The sequence below is a fragment of the Arachis duranensis genome, chromosome 10 (genome assembly GCF_000817695.3).
Source record: "Arachis duranensis cultivar V14167 chromosome 10, aradu.V14167.gnm2.J7QH, whole genome shotgun sequence".
NCBI lineage: Eukaryota > Viridiplantae > Streptophyta > Magnoliopsida > Fabales > Fabaceae > Arachis > Arachis duranensis.
The window spans coordinates 68,567,741-68,588,980 of NC_029781.3; the positions used below are offsets into that span (position 1 = coordinate 68,567,741).

General features: G+C 31.9%; 1 protein-coding gene across 3 annotated transcripts; it reads left to right on the plus strand.

The window, feature by feature from the left end:
- Positions 1 to 3,618: 3,618 nt before the first annotated feature.
- Positions 3,619 to 7,300, plus strand: LOC107470134 (hydroxyacylglutathione hydrolase cytoplasmic). Of its 3 annotated transcripts, none has more exons than XM_052254909.1 (8): positions 3,619 to 3,821; positions 3,906 to 4,028; positions 4,319 to 4,480; positions 5,314 to 5,392; positions 5,722 to 5,835; positions 6,228 to 6,404; positions 6,517 to 6,619; positions 7,087 to 7,300. In XM_052254909.1, exons 1-7 carry the CDS (start codon positions 3,775 to 3,777, stop codon positions 6,589 to 6,591), a joined length of 777 nt encoding a protein of 258 aa, XP_052110869.1. In that variant the 5' UTR covers positions 3,619 to 3,774; the 3' UTR covers positions 6,592 to 6,619; positions 7,087 to 7,300. The 3 variants fall into 3 exon arrangements, with proteins under 3 accessions (XP_052110869.1, XP_052110870.1, XP_015945003.1); XM_052254910.1 differs by having other exon boundaries at positions 7,096 to 7,300; XM_016089517.3 differs by lacking the exon at positions 7,087 to 7,300 and having other exon boundaries at positions 3,620 to 3,821; positions 6,517 to 6,764.
- The last annotated feature ends 13,940 nt before the right edge of the window (positions 7,301 to 21,240 follow it).

Sequence of the window (21,240 nt, forward strand, 5' to 3'; positions counted from 1 at the left end):
ATAGATATACTTTAAATATTGTATATAGAGAGATATTTAATAATGTATGAGGTTATTTTAACACAACTCTATCCAAAATCTATCGGTTAATTTGAGATTTATAAAATATTATATATTTTTTAGATGCTCTAAATTAATACACCAAATCTTTAGGTTATTAAAATACTAGAATGGTGTAATATATATGAAGATTAAAATATATTAGAAAATATTTATTTATCAGTAATTTTATTGTCTATTAGGCAAATATAACATACTTAATTTTTATTTTATCCCGTCTCTATATAACATTACAAATTATTATGTAAATAATATAAAATTAATAAAAAAACCTTTTTATGGTAGGAGGTTATCATTGTCATATGTACTATCTAATTTATTATTATTATTATTATTATTATTATTATTATTATTATTATTATTATTATTATTATTCCAATTTTTTAATAGTTCTGACAGGAAAAAATGAGTATAAATTTAGTTTTGGATGGAAGAATTTTGCTTTTCTTACAAATTACAAGTTCGAGATGTTTACGTATATTCAACCATGTATTTTTGTGATTGGTGATGAACATGTGTTTTAATTTTATGTATAGTGAAATGAGTAATTATTTTTTGTGATATAATATGATATTTAGAAGTCTCTTAATATTAATAATTAACATGCAACAAATGATTTCATTTTTTTAATTCTCACTAAAAATTTGTTTATTTTTAATTAATTCGATTAATGACAAATATTATATTATGTATGTATGATTTATTTGGATTATAATGCACATGATGTTAAAAAGACATAATGTAATTTTTAATTCCCATGTTTAGCATGGATTCATTCACTAATTCTTCATATATTTGGGGGTTTGTTTGTAAACTATTTTTTGTTAACAAAGTAAATTAAATACCAGTTTAAATTTAAAATTTTTCATATTCTACTTTTTTTTGGTCAGAAATATGCTATTTTTTATGTCAGTGAAATATTTTACTTTAAATTTTTTATTGTCGATAAAATTGAATAGATTGAATAATAATTTTAGATGGATTAGACAATTTTTAAATTTTTTTTTTGTATATCAGAGATCCTAAAACCAAGAAAGAAAAGAAAAAACGCAATTAACCATCACGGAAAAATTGAATCCCACAACAATCAACAAATAACCACAGTTATCAAAATTGGACTGGATTGGCCGGTTCGATTGGAATGGTCTGATCGATTCAGTTTACGATACAGACTATTTCTGCAATTAATCCGGTCAACGGTGGTCAAATCCGTTAAAAATCGGACAGGTCAACGCGACGAATTGGGACGAACCGGCCCGCTTTGCCACCCCTAATATCTAACATTAATTTTATTTATATATAACTTTTTTTAGCTTAGACCTATTAAATTGAAGGCTAATAATTTATATAAATTATATATATCATATTAAAGTAATAAGCTAATAAAATTTATATATAATTTATTTAAATTTAAATAATATGAAATATTGAATCTTAATTTTTATTTTTTAATAAATATTGTATTATAATTTTATATATTTATTTAATTATTATCGGATTAAACGGTTCGATTACTAACTCATCGGTTAAACTACTAACTCAATAACCCAATAACTTTACTGGATTGATCGTCAGTTCAATTCTGATAACTATCCAAATAACATTAACTCTACTTTTTTGGGAGATTATCAAATCATAAATAATGAGCATCTCCTTTCAGAATTAGATTAACCAGATCGTGGGCCACCTGATTTGTCTCTCTATAGGTATGCTCGATTTTCACCGTCCAAGTAACTAACGTACGTGTAAGCTTACTAGCTTAGAATTTTAGATAGGGAAAAGCTCTGCATACAAGCCATATAATGGCTTGTATGCTTTACAAGTTCATTAAACAATAAAATCAAATTACGCGCGGCTCCACGTACGACACGCTACATCCCTTCTTCTTCTCCTTCTTTTTCGATCGTTCTTTTCTCCTCCTTTCTCACTGGTTTGTTCTTCGTCGTTGACGTTAGTTCCTCCACATACTGTTACGGCACGTTTTCATTGCACCTTCTTCTTCTTCTTGCTGCACGTTCTTCTTCCTCTTCCTCTTATTCTTCTTCTTTTCTTTTGTTTCTTGCCTTCTCTTTCTCCTTCTTCATTTACGTGCTTTTCTCTCTGTTTTCTTTCTTCGTTATTCTCGATTTCTATTGTTTTTTGACATCAAGCTCTGAAATCGTTTTTGAAGAAGAAGAAGTAGCAGAAGACGAGGAGGAGAAAGAGAAAGAGTTCTGAATTATGCATGATTTTGGGTGTATTTCTTTAAATCCTTTGGGTGTATTTTCTGTAATCTTTTGGGTGTATTTCTATAATCGTTTGGGTGAATTCCTGTAACCGTTTGGGTGTATTTCTGTAATCTCTTGGGTGTATTTTATGTAATCGTTTAGGTGTATTTCTGTAATGCTTGCCATTTTTTCTGAAATGAAAAATACACCCATAGATATCAGTAAGATACACCCATAGATATGAGTCAGATACACCCATAGATATCAGTCAGATATCACTCAAATACACCCAAAGGGTTACAGAAAATACACCCAAAGGATTTAAGAAAATACACCCAAAATTCGTTGAAGTACATCTTATGCATAATTTAGAACTCTTTCTCTTTCTCCTCCTCATCTTCTACTGCTGCTTCTTCTTCAAAAACGATTTTACCATGAAAAATCGAAAAAAAATGAGAAAACAGAGAGAAAAGACGTAAATGAAGAAAAAGAAGAAGAAGAAGAAGAAGAAGAAGAAGAAGAGGAAAACGAGGAAGAAGAACGTGCAGAAACGAAAGAAAAGGAAAAGAAGAAGAGTAAGAGGAAGAAGAACGTGCAGCAAGAAGAATAAGAAGAATTTCAGAAACCATGAAAATCGAAAAAAAACGAAGAAGAAGAAGAAGAAGAAGAAGAAGAAGAAGAAGAAGAAGAAGAAGAAGAAGAAGAAGGCGAAGAAGAAGAAGAAGAAGACGAAGAGGAACCGTTTGAGTGGGGCGCGTGTAGTTACGCTCCATTCAAAATGAGTTAATGCGCGTGTTAATGAAGTTTGGGTTGATAACTTGTAAAACTTGTACGGCCTTTTTACTTGTATGTGTAGCAGGCCCCTTTTAGATAGATCTTTAACTTTAGGCATTATAAACTTACACAAAATAGAGAACACGGGTTTTTTTTTTTCGAGATAGGACACACAACAGACAACACGTTTTTTTTAGTGGATGGATTGGACAACTTCTAATATTAGGTTACACACTCATACACATAATATCTTCTTTTTAATAAAATTTGTACTATATAAAACTTGAACCCAAGATTTCTTGATAAGAAAGAGGAGCATATGCCAGATGAGCTAAGGCTCGTTGGCACAGACAACACGTTGAAAAGTTTCTTCCACACACAACCACTCACTAAACAGTAAACACCAGAAAGAGTTCATTTCCACAAACTGGACTTAGCGGACTCATGAACCCAAGTGTGATCCTTTTAAAGGCCCAAGATATGCTCTTTTTGGTAATTAAGGCCCAAGATATGGATCCTAGAAAAACTAAAACTACTTAAAAACAAATTGTATATTCAGGCGAAAGAAATGCCTCTTGGGAGATTTGACAGGTCATAGGTGCGTGGCAGTGTTAGACCGAAGCCACGCCCCACGAGAAGGCTTAAAGCCTTAAACTATATAGAAAATTGGAAATAGCCCGAAGCATCAGTTGTGTTGGGACGTAGTAGCATCATCGTCAAGGATTGTGCGACCATGAAAATTTATCACATTCCTTGTCTCCAAGACAATTATTCCTACTTGTAATATCACTAATCTCATTATATTATCTTGTTTTTCCGCTTTTATATGTTGACATTCAATTTTGGGTTATTGTACTGATGCAGGATAGTGGACGAGAGCACCAAAGAAGGTGCAGTGGTGGACCCTGTTGAGCCTCAGAAGGTTCTCGAAGCTGCCAATTCCCATGGCGTCAATCTCAAGCTTGTCCTCACTACCCACCATCACTGGTACCATGCTCCTACTTCCTCACCTTTCTTTAAGTATAACCTAACTGGAATTTGAAGTTGATTAGAACTGTTATAGAATCTGTATGCATTAGCTTCTATCTGCTTTGAAGATTGATCATTTACATATGAACTGTTTATCAGATGTTAAGATATCTATATATTATAAGGCACTCAAGCCAAGGCTAATTTTTTATAGAGATTTAGTTTAACTATGATTATCAGTTTTTCATAGGTTTACTTAGTTATCAATGATAGAATATTGATTGGCAATGAGAGTTTGTAAATGACAGGGACCATGCTGGTGGAAATGAACAGATAAGGCAACTGGTGCCTGGAATCAAGGTCTATGGTGGTTCAATTGATAATGTGAAGGGTTGCACCGATAAGGTCGAAAATGGGGATAAGGTTTCCCTAGGAGCTGATACTAATATATTGTCTCTTCACACACCTTGGTATGTCTATTGAATTTGTCACTTGCTTATTTTTTTACATAAATGCTATATGCACACCAAAAATCAACCATTATGTATTTGTGTATAAATACATGTTATTTAACATTTTCAATATGTATTTTGTGTTTTGATATATATTTTCTACTGATGGTTGATTTGGTGACTAATTTTAGTATACATCTAGCATTTATTTTTAGTGCCCCCATCCTGAACTTAACAACGGTAGGGAGTTTTATATGAAGTTCCCTGCAACTGCTTCTATTGTAGGACTATTGAATTGACAATATCCAAATTGTATTGATAGTACAATTCTGTAAGAGATTTGAAAAATATAATAATATCGTGAGCATGATGTCAATAATTAGCAAAATGGGAAAGAAAACTGATGTTCTTAATGTGGTTATCTTACTAGAAAGTTTTGTGCTGATGAGGAAATGTATACTAGGTGAATTTCTTGTTCAAAATGCTTTCGATCCTCTATTACTGTCTGCTGGAATCTTTAATTTATTGTATAAGTTATTTCAAATGGTATTAATTTGAGAGCTGATCTCATCTACAAAATAATTGTGTAAATATTTCAAGGTTTTTAATACAGGGTTATAGTTTCCTAGCTCTGTTTATGTGTTTGTAACACTAATATAATATTTTTACTTAGCAAAAGTCACCAAGGAAGCTTAACTTTGTGTAATTGTTATTACTTATTATTAGATGCATCATGCATGCTATTGTTTCTTGATTTTTCTAGTGATTGAACCCTTCTTCCTTTCTGACTACGCATTTCTCTTTTGTTAACTATAATAAAATTTTTATTTTTAATTTCCTGAATTGCTCAGTCACACCAAAGGTCACATAAGTTATTATGTGACTGGCAAAGAGAACGAGAACCCTGCTGTTTTTACGGGAGATACACTGGTAAGCTCACTGATCAATCTTATCTTTCTCATCTTGAGTTCTTTCATGTCCCAAAGAGTTGTTCCCTGGGAAGTATAGTTTACTCAACCTCTTGGGGTCAGTTTATGTAGCTTATCTTTTTAGCTGTCTTTATCTCCATGATACATTAACACTTGTATTTACGTTCTTGAATGATAAAGTGGTTTATTGTTAGACTTTTGTCTTTCTTGGGTTTATTTTTAGCTCTTGTAATAAGCTCCACTTTATTGTGTTGAACTCTTTCTTTCAAAATAAAATAAAAAAAAAAACCAAAAGAAGACCTTAATTTATTGTGTTGTTGCTTTTTGTAGTTCATTGCAGGCTGTGGGAGATTTTTTGAAGGAACTGCAGAACAGATGTATGAGTCACTCTGTGTAACACTAGGTTCATTGCCAAAGCCAACCCTCGTTTACTGCGGCCATGAGGTAAAATAACACTAAAATCACCCCCCCCCTCCTTTCCTTTACGGCTTTACTAAAGATCATTTATTATAGAAAAATGTCACTCATCTTCTCCTAAATTAAGAGAACAAATTGATCCACCTAGCAGTTTCAACAATTAGTTTATGCACGACTTCTCCCTGTAAGAGTGGTAATCAGTTGAGATAGAGGGAATGGTTATTCATAGGATTTTGAGAAGTTAGGAAAATTACATCTGCCTGGAAAATTCTTCATGAATTTGGCAAAGTGAAACAAGTCCAAAAGGTTTGATTTAAATGTATACGAAGAATGCAGTTCAATTCCCGAATAAGTATACTATCGAGTTTTGAACTATAAAACTTGATTCCTAATTATGTCGGCTTATGTTTTGTGCACAGTACACAGTGAAGAATCTGCAATTTGCTCTGACAATTGAGCCAAACAACTCAAGGATACAAGAGAAGTTAGCATGGGCTCAGAAGCAGAATCAAGCTGGCCAACCTACAATTCCCTCGACCATTGAAGAAGAGATGGAGACCAACCCATTCATGAGGGTTGACTTACCTGAACTTCAGGTATATACCATATAGCATAATACAAGAGCACGGAATGAAATAGATTAACTTAGAGAATGCATATTCCTTGTTGTTCAAGAAAGTGAGACATAAAACCTTAAATTATTTGCAGGAGAAGGTGGGTTGCAAGTCCCCTGTTGAAGCTTTGAGAGAGATACGCAAGCGTAAAGACAATTGGAAGGGCTAATAATATTATGTTACATTTGTCTTTCTCTGTAAGAATGTGTTTATAGACATTTACATTTACATAAGTTGTAACATTTGGCGTTGCTTAAAACCACCTTGAAGCTGAAATGAAAAATATCATAATCAGTAAATCAGATGCTTGTTCTGTTAGAGGCGTGGATTGTGATTTGCATAGTACAATGTTTTTGTTGGTTAGTCTAAACAAAAAGATGATGTATGTCATTCATGTTATCTACTTCTGAACTAGCGACACATGATTTTCTCCTTTCCTACATCTGCATGTAACTTTCAACCCCTAAATTTGATGTTATCAACCTGTAGGTTATACTTTTGGTGACTACCCGGAGATCATATGAAGTTATGTTTTGTTTCTATCATGTGCTTGCCAGAGAAAATAACAGCCTACTTTATTTATTTACTTGATTTTATTATTATTATTGATTTTATTATTATTATTATTACTATAGCATAATGAAATGATTGCCTCGTTTTTTAGCGTGTGTAGATAACGAAGAGATTAAAGACTTGTAGCATTCTCAAAGCGGTGATTTAGGTGTGTTTGGAAAATTCGTTGGAAGAGGCAACTATTTTTAATTTCTGCGTTTTTTTAATGGGTTTTTAGCCATGGATACTAATAATTTATTTATTTTTTATCAACTTTATCTTTCATGTATGTTATTATATTATTTATAGAATTCTTGTTATTTCTATTATATGAGTTCTATTTTTCTATTTTTTATTTTTTTCAACTGTTTGTTTGATATTATACATTTTTATAACTGTGATTTTTGTGTATTATGTTTGTTATTATCTTTTTATAATATGATTTATTGATTCTATTAGGTAAAGTAAATTAAACAAAAATTTAACTGTAAATAATAATAATAGTAAAAAATTATAGTATACTAAAAAAAGAGTATTAAAAATATTAAAAATATACTATATAAAAAGATAATAGAGAAAAATAGTTAAATTAGTTTTTGGTTGGAAAGAAAGAAATAGAGAGAAATAGTTTTAATAGTTAAATTAATCTTTAAAATTATATTTAGTTGAAAAGAAAGAAAAAGAGAGAAAGAAAATAAAAAGGAAAGAAAAGAAATTAAGTAGATTTTTATTTTTTTTAGATATGTTTGGATGGAAAAAAAATAAAGAAGAAAGAAATGTTATAAAAAAAATAATTTTATCCTTGTATTATAAAATATATTAAAAAAAGTGAAGGGAAAATATTGGAAGTATAGAGAGAAAATATCTCTTTTTTTTCTTTCTAACATTGGAGAGAAAAAAAATTGGTGAATTCTATCAGTTATTTCATCCCTTTCCTTCTTCTCTAATTTCTATTCTCAACCAAACAATAAAAAATAATTATTTTCCTTTTTATTTCCATTCTTTTTTTTCTTCTTTTTTTTTCATTTTCTCTTCAAACAAATATAATATAAAAGATTTTATTAGTCAAATTAATTTTTTAAATATTATTAATTAATCATATTTTTCTGTTATTCCATTAAAAATTGAAAGCATATATGATATCTAACATGTTTAATTGGACGTTGATGAAATACGTATGTAAAAATCTATTAATTTAGTTGATCAAATATGTATATAAAAATTTATTAATTTAATCACTAGGTCATATTGAAAATAAAATTTATGTAATTGGGACAAAGAACTAAATTAATTTTTATAAATAGATTTGATGTTCAATTAGACCTGTCAAATATTATTTATATTGTTAATTAATGTTTTATATATCAATCATTAACGAAAATTGTTAATAAAATGACTGAAAGATAAATATGATTAATTTTTAATTTTTGATAGATCAATTTGATTAAAAAAATTTTTAAAAACAAATTAAAAATATTTTATTTTTTAGAGACTAATTTACTCTTACTGAGGAGTACTACACATACAAGTCCTTTTGACTTACAAGTCTTACAAGTTACTAGGCCTTTTAATGCGTTATTCAACGTTTTCTGTTTTTAAAGCGCTACACTCAGAACGGTTCTTCTTCTTCTTCTTCCTCTTCCTCTTTCTCTTCCTCTTCCTCTTCTTCTTCTTCTTCATTTTTTTTTCGATTTTCATGGTTTCTGAAATCAAATTTTAAAATCGTTTTGAAGAAGAAGAAGCAGCAGAAGATGAGGAGAAAGAGAAAGAGTTCTGAATTATGCAACGAATTTTGGGTGTATTTCTTAAATACTTTGGGTGTATTTTTCGTAATCCTTTGGGTGTATTTCTGTAATCATTTAATGATTACAGAAATACACCCAAAGGATTACAGAAATACACCCAAATGGTTACAGGAATTCACCCAAACGATTATAGAAAATACACCCAAATGATTACAGAAAATACACCCAAAGGATTTAAAGAAATACACCCAAAATTCGTTAAAATACATCTTATGCATAATTCAGAACTCTTTTTCTTTCTCCTCCTCATCTTCTACTGCTTCTTCTTCTTCAAAAACGATTTCACCATGAAAAATCGAAAAAAAAAAGATAAAACAGAGAGAAAAGAACGTAAATGAAGAAGAAGAGGAAGACGATGAAGAAGAACGTGCAGAAACGAAAGAAAAGGAGAAGAAGAAGAGTAAGAGGAAGAAGAACGTACAGCAAGAAGAAGAAGAAGAAGGAGAAAGAGAAGGCAAGAAACGAAAGAAAAGAAGAAGGAAAAGACGAAGAAGAAGAAGAATAGTTGGAACCATGTTTTGAGCGTTAGTTTTAATTGAACTTGTAAAACTTACAAGTCTTAATCGCTTGTATGCGAAGAATTACTCTTACTATTAATCTATTTAATTAATTAATGAGTAATAATGAGCCCTAAGTACATTGGATTTTGTTTTAATTTCTGGTGTTGTGAAATTTTATTGGATTTTGTTTTATAATTAGTTTATTATAAAAATATATTCAGTACTAAATGTTGCATGGTAAAACTTAACGAAGAAAAGTTATGTTTAGAAATACGAGTTAATATTTAAATTAGTCTATAAAATTGTATTTATATTTTAAATTTGTCCTAAAATTTTAACGGGCCCAATTTAGTTTTCGAAATTTATATTCGTGTCTCAAGTCAGTCTCTCAATTATTTTTTGTTAATAATGTGATAATATAGCATGTTGACGTAGATTATCAGTATCACATGTCAAAATATAATTTAATTACATGTAATAAGGTGGGAAAATTATTGTGTACTCGAGAACATTGGTGTTCCAATTTTTTTAACCGTTGATTTTTATTAATATATATTATATATATTTTTTATAATTCAGATCAACGGTTAAAATAACTGGAATACTGATGTCCCCGGTACACCTGATAACCTTCCAATAAGGTGTTAACATAGCAGTTTGTGACATGTCAACATAAATGGTGTTATGTGGTTGAAAATAATTTGTATGTGTCATAATATAATTTGTTCATGTATTATTAGCATGTTATCATTACAAATAACTCAGTCTCTGAATTTTATTACATAATTCAATTTAGTTCTTAAAATTAAAAGTCTTAAATCAAAGTGGTTTTTAGATCAATCATATTTTTGTTTTAAAACATACTAATCTTTTTTATATTTTTACATGTAACTTAAATAACATTCGCATCACACAATAAAAAAACATTTTAAAGAACTTTCGATACAATTTATTTTATAGAAACAATAATAATAACTTATATATTAAAAAATGTTCTCTTCGTATAAATACTATTCTCTTTTTCTCTTGAATTGAATAAATTTTATCGTTACTCAAATATAAAATTATTGAATACGCATTCTAAAAGTGATATCATTTTAGTTAATATAATACATGATCACCAATTAAATCAAACTAAGTTTTAAAATATGTAATACGATGGAAGTTTACATTTCTTTAATTTGTTACGTTTATTTGTTTTTTACTGGATAAGGTCAATTATCATTTTTAAATTCCAATGATATATAGGGGGTTATATGAAACATGTGTGAATGTTTAAATTTGATGATGAATTTGAAAGAGAGAAAAAATAAAAAATAAAAGGAATTAATGTTTATATAAAAAATAAATTTAATCTCTCTTTTTATCTATTTTTCAAACAATTTGTTTTTAATAATTTTCATATACGCGGTTCTTTTTATTAATTAATTAGTGATAATAATCCTTAATAAGTTAAATAAATTTTAAATAAATTTTTATTGTTTTAATTTTTTACAAAATATGCAAATTTTAGAATAAAATAAAAATATGTATTTTAGTCAATCATATAATTTTTTTTATTGAAATAACATAAGTATATACTGCCAAATTTATTAATATTGAATTATTATAACAAAAATTTGTATGATTAAAATTTAAAATTAAAAATATTTAAAAAAATTGTATTCAAACAATATATAAAAAATAGAAAAGATTAACATATGTAAAATTATTAAAAAATTTAAATTTATAATAAAAAGTTGGTCTAGAGACTATTTTAATTCTTGTCTTCTAATTTTAGAGACTACTTGCATAGTTGTCAGAATCGAACCGGTGAGATTATTGGGTCACTGGGTTATTGGTTTAACCGATGGGTCACTGGTCGAACCGGTTAACCCGGTATAATTAAATAATGAGTAAATTATCAATTATGCCCCCGAATTTGTAAAACGCTGATAATAATAACCCTAATATTTGTTAACGACAATTATACCCTTAAAAATAAAAATTTTAAAACGCTACAAATATGCCCAACCGTGAAGAGAGCCCTTCTCCGTTAAACGGATCTTGGTGATGTGTCAAACGGAATTCCAACGTGTCATCCTCTTAAGCCCTTCCGTCCCGTTTCTCCCTTATCCCTAATTCATGAAACCCTAATTGCCTAATTCCTAGTAAATGACCAGGCTAACCTTAAATGAAACACTTCATTTAACTATGACCATTTAGGACGCGGGAAATTGAAGAGTTTCTTAGTGTTGGTCTATGTTTCTCTTCGTCTCGTGTGTCTTTGCATTCGCGTCTTGGAATTGTTAACAGCACATGCAATCTCACGTTTGGCATTGATAGTAGTTGAAGAAATATCCATTGAACAACGAAAGTTTTGGTAAGCATTCATTGTTTTTGTTCTTCTTGTTATCAGTTTGTTGGGGTTTGCATATTGTTGGTGATGAACTGAAAAATTTTCTTGATGGTTGTCTTGATGTGTTGATTTATCTGATTGTTACTTATTTGATATTTTTTGGTAGATGGCAACTCATATCACGTTTGTATATCACCATCGGGGTTGGTTAGAGAAGGATGCGGATGGTGTGGTGAGGTATAACGATGGTTTAGTGAGTGTCATCGATAGGGTGCATGTTGATACATGTAATATGTTCCTTGTTGAGGGTTTGTTTCTGGATTTAGGTTATACTAGGTATAATGAAGTGTATTGGTTGGAGCCAGGGATGGATTTAGCTAATGGGCTACAAGTGCTGAGAAGGGATGCCGATGTGGTTAAGTTGTGTGATGCTGCACTGAATAATGAAAACATGGTCCACTTGTATTTTGAGCATCCTGTTGACGCCGATCCAAAGTTAGTTGATGAAGTTGAGGGACCTCCTTTAGAAGACCAACAAAATCATGACCATGATCTCCTACAACATGAGGAACATGGAGGACTAGATGATATAGTAGTAGATGGATCTATTTCAGAAGATCAGGAAACTCATATAGATGATCCTCCACAGTACGAGGAGCAACAACAACAGGAGGGTGAATCAGTGTTGAGTAAAGGGGGGAATGATCAATCGGAGAAAAATGACATAGCTACTGACAACGTACCCATTGAAACTGAAGCTGCAACTGTTGAGGGTGAGGAACCCAATTTAGGAGACAACCATGAGACACGCGTTGAAGGTGAAGAGGGGCAATCTCAGCGTCAAGAAGCTGATGGCCGGGGAAGAAAGTGCAGGAAGAAATATGGAAGGCCCCAACCGTCTGGTAAAGCGCAACCTGATGCACAGAACAATGGTGACGAACATCCAGGTTATTATATGTATTGTATATTTTTGTAGCTTAAAACATGCAATTGTTCACAATTGTATTGTTAATGAATTGTAGAGCCTAGGATAAAAACTGCTTACTGTTGGGATTCTATTTTAATTGCCAAAAGTTGTTTGTTAATCACTTACCTAATCATATGAATGCATCACAAGGTCGAAGGTATCATCCAAGACCCCTTCCATCAGGTCAGAGGATCCTACCACCCAGGGAGGAGAATCAGGCTCCAAGGGTGGTTGTTCCTAACCAAAACGACCCTGATGCTCGGCCAACTGAATATCAGTACCAGTCTGAGGAACTTCCAGGAGTATTGGGCTAATATAGAGGGACTGTCATGTCTCCCTCCACCTTATAAGAGGCCAATAGGAAAGCCTACAAAAAAGAGAGCTCGACATGAATGAGAGAAATAGTCAGTACAAACTTAAGAAGAGTTATGGCAAAACAAGTTGTAAATATTGCAAAAAGGTAAAAAAAAAAAAACTCTTACTTTAGATATCACTATTGCTATTGAGTATTGTCATATATTGATGGTAGGAATGATGTTGTCTTTGTAGGTTGGGCACAACTCCAGAACCTGTCCTGATAAGAAGATTCATGTGGCAACTAAGAAAGATGCAAACGCACAGCAAGTACCTCAAGCAGGTCAGCCAGATGAAGGATATGTCCAGCCACATATGGACCTAGAGGACATGTCTGACTCAGAGCAGGAGAGGTTTTGGGAGGAGACCATAGATGCAGTTGAAGAGGAGCTCACACAGGGCCACCCACACTCTGAAGCTGATGAAGAAGTAGTACATATATCAATCAATACTGAATACAGTAACTTGACATATGGATCTTAGAGTTATTTTTTTTAAGGCCAATCTCAACATATCCGATTCAACAAGTCAGTGTGCTGGAAGGAGAGCTCCTAGGACCAACCTTGCAAGGAGAGCTACCAGATCTAGTAAAGGTGATACATCAACTCCTAAAACTCCCTCCAATATTGCTGCTGCATCTACTAGCAGGGAAAGAATCAGGGTAAAGATGCCTATTATGAGACCCCCACTAGCTCCAAGTCCAGCAGCCACTCCAAGGCCCAACCCACTATTTAAGCTCCCACAAATATGGCCCGTTGGACCTACTTCAATTGCTGTCCCTGGTTTAGGACTTGCAAATGCCACAAGGACTCCAGTGGTGTCAAATGAAACCATGAATGGAGCTAGTAAAGCAACCACTTCTAGGTTCTCTAAGTTCATGCCAAATCAGTCTGGTTGAAGGAGACTTAGATCTCTGATTAGTTCTTCTTTTGGGTTATAAGTTGAAGCTTAGTTGTAATATTTTTTCTACTTTTTGAGTTATATGTTGATATTAGCATTGATGGTTATAGGCCTTTGATGCACAATTTAAGTATTTTGGTGTCTAATATTAAGACTTATTAGCGAGTATTCAGTATTTTGGTTGGAACAATATGTGTTAATGGTAAATGTTATGCAGACCAAATACTTTGGTATTATTCGTGTTCCTTTGGCAGTGTTTGATTTCTTGAACCCATCTCAAATTAGTTAACATATCCGAGTTGCCCTTTTTTACTTATTTGTTTTCACTGCATTCATGCTTTTGTCAGTATTCAATTGAGTGTAAGACACAGATCTAATTCATTAACAAGGAAGAAAAATAGCTACAACAATGTCAACATAAATTCCACAAAACATCCATTAATATAAACTGTCCTGCATGCATCCCTTCTCCTATCTAACCAAACAAATCACACTCATAATCAAACTCAGTACAATTCCACACAGAATGATGCATAGAAACAATTCAACTCTTTTCATGTGCTCCCTCATAATCTTTCCATCTCTGTGTATGGTCTCTACCTCAAGACTGGTAAATCTCCCTTTCAAGACTCCACATTCATTGCATACTAGTATTCCATTCTTCGACATTTCCTCTAGCCCAACAGATTCGTCGTTAGTTTCGTCCATCCACTGAAAATAACGACACCCAGTGTTCTTCGTCTGCCCAGCACAAAAGCCATTCATCAAGCTCAATTCTCAATAGGGAATGGGGACAGATTCACCAGAAAATTCATACATACCTTCCATAGAGGACACCTGAAAAACTATCTCCCTGGGTTTCTCCTCGTCTTCGACTTTAACGCCACCGCCTAAAGACGGCAGAAGCATGTCCCGTCATATGGCTTGCTCCCGTGTTCTTCGAGCCCTTTAGAGTTACTATTTTCCACTGACTGTGTCCTTCAATTGTAATTGGACACGCCTCTGCTTCCACCATGCATGATAGCAGTTAGGGTTTATGTGTGTAGTGAATTGGGGAAAACGTTATCTCTCATATCCAAATAAAGGAGAAACGGGACAGAAGGGCTTAAGAGGATGCCACATTGAAATTCTGTCTGACACATCACCAAGCTCCGTTTAACGGAGAAGGGCTCTCTTCACGGTTGGGCAGATTTGTAGCATTTTTAAAATTTTAAGGGTATAATTGTCGTTAACAAATATTAGGGTTATTATTGTCAGCGTTTTACAAATTCGGGGATGTAATTGGTAATTTACTCTTAAATAATTATGTAAAATTTAATTATTTTTTTATTATAAGTACTTTTATTTTATTATTATAAAAATAATTATCATTTTCAAATTTTAATACTTTATTAATTAATTTATATTTATTGTATTATTATATTATTATAAGTAAAAACTTACATACAGTTAATTTTCATGTGAAGTTGATATTTAAAAATAGTTAGATAATTTGACAAGTTTAACTAAATATCATCTAACGATTTTCAACTATCAACTTCATATGAAAAAAATTACATGTGAGTCTTTACTTATTATTATATACTACAAGTATTTATTGAAAAAATAATATTAATAGATATCATATAATCATGAAAAAAAAACAAATTATGATTAATAATTTTTTATCTTTTTAATATATATATTAATAAAATTTATAGTTAAATAAAATATAATTGATTTAAAAATTAGTGACTTTAAAATTAAAATTAATTGAATATAAGTAAATAAAAAATTTCTATATGTATTATAATTTGGATATATATTAGTAAGAAACAATGTAGTTTGGTGGTTAGACGGTCTTTCTTGCAACCCTGGCTTTTACACTTGGCACGCTGGAGCTTATGGAGAGCATGGTGGATTTGTAGAACTCAGATGCATCGTAGCTTCACCTTCAATTAGGAGCGAACAGTTTGGTTTTCACCAGATTTGGCCGGTTTTAGCCGGTTCATTTTGGTTCTCTGCCTTGAACGGTTCTAACCTCTGACCGGACCGGTGTAGGGTCCAGTTTACCAGTTTTTTGATCGAATCAGCCAGTCCGGTCCGATTTTACAGCTATGAATTGAAGTGCTTTGAAAAATTTAAGAATCAAATGGAGTCGTTTATAATGATGACAAGTCAGTGACATGTCAATAACTAATATTATGACATATAGTACCAAACTATATTTTATTATGTGGCACTATCGTACATGTTGACATGCCACGTATTACTGATGGACACACTATTGTCTTATTATATCTGGATGAATAATATTCTTCCATATAGTATTAACAGTCTATGTCAGCATATCATGTTAGCACACCATTGATAGAAAATAGTTAAAGAACTAAGTTGAGTCACAAATGTAAATTTTGGAGATTAAATTGAGTAAATTAAAACTTTATATACTAATTTAAAGTGCGAGTACAATTTCAAAAATAAATTTAGGTATTAACTCTCGAGAATATATAACTTGCCTTCACTTATATACTTATACTATATTAGAGGTTTTTTTATTTAGAAAGAAGTTATTAATAATCTATGAAGTACAGACATTTTATTGAATTATTGTGTTCACGTATGAGACATATTTTGCATATGACATTCATCGACATTCTTTCGACACACGTGTTTGTTGTGTCCAATCCTGTCTTAATAAAAAATAAAAAAATTCTTCAGACACACCTAAATACATCATGTGTCAGCGTGTCCAGCCTTATTCTTAACATATATTGTTGAAATAAATTTAGAAATAATATATATTATTATTTATTAAAACAAACAATATTTTAAATACTTTATATATTTAAAATAAAATATTAAAAATAATTAAAAAATTAAGTTATATTTTAATATCAATAAAATATCAAATGTCATTACGATTTATCTAAAAAATACTTTATATTTTATATATGTGTGTATTCTCATATTTTATAAGATTTTAAAATTCGTGTGTCGGCGTTAGAGATTGTAACGGGCAAGGCAGGGGTGGGGGATACCTCTCTGCTCCCTGTCCCCGTGCCAGATTTGCTCTCTGTCCCTGCCCCCGATGTTTGCCATGGGATAATATTTTCCCTCATGTCTATTCTCCGTGGGACTCCATTTTTCGCTGGAATCCCATTTTCCATCTCCTTATATTGATAATTTATATAAAATTTTTAATAAAAAATTAAAAGAATCACAAAAAATTATTACAAATATTATTACATCATACAAATAGAGTATTATCTAAGATTACAAGTCCAAAAATATAAAATAACATATCATAGTCATGGAGAGAAGGAACTGAACAGTGGGACGGCACAATGTTAATGTTATGGAGAGAAAAAATATACTTTTTAAATTAGGGTTATGTTTTTCAATATATATGTATATATATAAAATGTGAAATGACTAAAAAATCTACATTAGAAATAAATTATTAAGGATATTTAAATAAATTTAATAATTAGGGGATTAGTAGGGACAGGCGCGGGGATCCCTACTCGAGTCCCCGTAGCTGCTTTGGGAAAATTTTGTCCCTATTTCCATCCCAACAGAAAAAACTCCAAACCATCTTTGGGTCTCCATTCAGGGCAGTCTTCGCGGGAATTTCCATGTTTTGAGGAGTTTCGCAATCTCTAGTCGATGTTGTAAGAACCGTCTTAACTGCTTTAATAAAATAATAATTTTTGATTGCCCGAAATATGTTCAAAAATATAAAAATGTTCTTTTTAAAATATAAAGGTGAAAGTTGATTTCAATAAATTTTTTTGAGTTGGAAAACGTATCTTTTGCAAAAAATTTTTGTAAAAATACGTACCGGAGGTTAAGCCGACAGCACCGGCTCTAGTTTTCCTGGTACCACATATTTTGGAAAATTAAATTTATTATTTTGAAAGGACAAAAATAATTTAGAATCGAAAATCAGGCACTAATCTTAAAGGTTTTGGCGCAAAGTGGGCCAAATGGGCTAAAACTGCTAACGTGTTGGACCGGGCCCAACGTCCAACATATGTGTGTGTGTGTGTGTGTGTGTGTGTTTATTGATGAGCTTTAAGCTCATTTTGATGAGAGAGAGAGAGAGAGAGAGAGAGAGAGAGAGAGAGAGGTGATGGTGGGGTGAAACCCCATTGTCACTATTCATCATCACATTTTGGGAGTCATAACATGAGCTACAAAGCTCCAATTGACAATCCGTTTATGGCCACGCGAAGCTCTTGTCGAGTTCTTCGTTTCTCTCTAGGATTTGCTGGTAATAACTCGCATCTCATGCTCTAGATTCCTACCCTAATATTTCTGCATTTTTGGGGTTTGGTTTTTGAATAGATTTTGTGATTTTATTTGTTTATGAGTGATCTAGCATTAGAATATTATTGGATTTTATCCCTAATCTCATTGGGTAAGGTAAGGTCTTACTAAATCCTTGTGTTTAGTTATTTTTGTGAACTCTAGGTGTGATGTTTGTATGTTATGTGGTGTTAGATTGTGTTTTGGTGTTTGTTGGAGTTGGTTTGAGGCTTTGGATCGAGCTTGGTGGCTTCACTTTGGTGTTTGGTGCATTTTGGGAATCGGTCAAGGTATGGTTTCAGTTTCCTCTATGTAATATGTAATGTTTCTGGACACTTAGACTAGTAGACTATAGGATAAGTTTGAAATTAATTGTTAATCATTGTGATGTATGATGATTTTGAGGATTGTGATGATGTTGGTGAATGATGATATTGAATAATGATAATTATGAGAATTTATGATGAGAGGTGATGAATGATGTTTATGATGATTAAATTGTGCAAATTGTTGATGATTGAGATCTTAAGTTGGGAATTATGGAATTGTGTTGATTTATGGTGGAAAGGTTGAATGAATTAGGTGTGGAACTAATGGAAGTACAATGGAAAGGGTAAGGTGTAGTGTGTGGCAGTGTTTTATGATGTTTGGGTATGTTTTGGTTTGGTTTGGTTGTGAATTTTGGAAGTTTGAGAACTTAGTTAATTTTTTTTGTAAAAACCAGTTTTTAGTGAATTTTGACGGATCATAATTTGAGCTTCACTTTTTGAAATTGGTTGAAATTTATCTTAAATTAAAATTCATTTAGATATTTTTAAATTGATATAAAGTTTGATAAAAATGGATTTTTGTAGAGGAAGATATGGACATTTAAAGTTTGGTGTTTAAAACTGATTTCTGCAACTTTGCAAAATTTTCTAAGCCTAGGAATGCATGCATACGCGAACACCCCATACGCGAGAGTGCCATTCTGTTTGACACCTATACGTATGCATACATGTGTATGTGTACGCAAAATGGGCCAAAATGTATATATGCGTACGCATACATAATGCATGCGTACGCATACACACTGTTTTGTTGAAAAATGGTTTTTCTTCACTTTTCAAGGATTCTCTAGCTTTCCAAACTTCTTTATCCATGGTTTAAGATTGCTAACTAGTAATTAGGACTTAATAATATTAAAGATGAGTTAGATACTTAAATAGATGAATTTCTATATGAGTTTAGAAGACGGAGACTTAGGTTTCTGAAGTTGTTGTTGAGCGAGCAGAGTATTATATTGGTGATGATTCAGAGAACTTAAGAGGTGACGATGGTTGAAGAGATTTTTGAGAAGTTGAAAACCGGTGATGGTTATAATGAGTTGAGAACTTGGAAAAGAATGATGAAATTATTGGATTATATAAAAATGTGCCAGGGCCTATATTCTTGGAGTGGCATATTTTTCTGCTGCATGAGTGTGTGGGGCTTATATCCCTGGCGTGGCAGATTTTTCTGCTACATGAGTAGTTGTTGTTGTTTCCTTCTCTATTGCATGAAGTGCGCGGGACCTATATCCCTGGCATAGCAGACTCCCTACTGCATGAGTGTGCAGGGCACTATATTTCTGGCATGGCAAAAAAGGCTACATTCGGGAGGATGTGTTGGATTGGCAATTATAGACCGACAAGTGATATCACGAGCCAATAGGACAGACATTCATCATATGCATCTTCTATATGCTTGATTGCTTTGATTACTTGAGTTATGCCTATTTGAACAACATGCCTAAATGCTAGCTGAATTACCTGTTGTATATGTATATTACTTGTGTTTTACTTGGTTGCATTAAATGTGTTTTACTGGCATTAAGGAGGATCGGGAGGCGGTGGCGATGGGATCGCACAGAAGTTAGGTTAGTGGAGGCTGTGGGATATAACGGTGTGATTAGTATTAGTTAGAAATTCCCTAAGTTTAGATAACACTATTTATTGTTTATCGTTTAAGCATTTATTTTGTTAAGCTTGAATATCTGTATCAATGTGAAGTTCTAAGATTACCTTTGGCGTCTAGGAACCTTACATCTTACATATTTGACACCGTTACCATACTGAGAACCTCCGATTCTCATACCATATGTTGTTGTTATTTTCAGATGCATGTCGCAACCCACCACGGTGAGTTTGCGGATGTGGTGACAGAGTGGAGTATGATCTTCCTTATATTTTATTTCACTTTACTTTTGCTATAGTATTCTCTCATCTTTAGTATATTTAATTTTGTTGGCTTAGAGGCTTTATTTTTGAAAACTTTGAGAGACAAGTTTCATAAGCTGTTTTAATCTTCCAAAACGCTTTTATACTTCAGTTTGGCTAGCCGGCCTAAACTCCGCAGGTTATGACTAGTCCTCTTTTTGTATACCATACTTATATATATACATATCTGGTCTACTTTAATTATTACCTTGTGTATCTTGGAGCCATCTACAAGGTTTTATATATTTATGTCTTGTTCTGTTCGTGTCTACACGTTTAGTTATCGGGTGTGAACGCTCCGCTATATATTATGTACTATAAGCTTTAGAACTGTCGTGTCACCTTGTTATCCTTTGTTTTATGGCTAGAGGTAAGACTTAGGGTAATGGAGTGTTACAGATGTATCCCCATATCATGTCATATCATGTGTCTGTATCAGTGTCCATACATCATAGTTAATAACTATCATGTTTCCATATAATACTCCTGTTATAATTATTTTTTCTAAATTTAATGATAATTGTCATAAGATATTTTATAACACTATAAGGATCTCGCATTTTGAAAAATTTTGCCATCTTTAATCGACGTATCTCTATATCGTGTCATATCATGTGTTTGTGTCAATGTCTATGCATCATAGTTAACAGTCATCATGTTTTCATATAATACTTGTGTTATAATTACTTTTTTTTTAATTTAATGATAATTGTTGTAAGATATTTTATGACAAATTGTTAGCACCTTAATATTAATAGTCTTATATCCATGTTTAATTAACTCTCTTTGCATGACTATCAATATGCAAGTGTGGGTCGAAAATCCAAAAATTTTATCGGTTATTAAATTAGTATAATTGAAAATTAAAAAATTTT

Coding starts and splice junctions, on each gene's coding strand:
- LOC107470134 (XM_052254909.1), top strand. CDS start 3,775: ATGAAAATTTATCACATTCCTTGTCTCCAAGACAATTATTCCTACTT. Junction 4,481..5,313: donor TTGTCTCTTCACACACCTTG/GTATGTCTATTG, acceptor TGAATTGCTCAG/TCACACCAAAGGTCACATAA. Junction 5,836..6,227: donor TCGTTTACTGCGGCCATGAG/GTAAAATAACAC, acceptor TTTTGTGCACAG/TACACAGTGAAGAATCTGCA.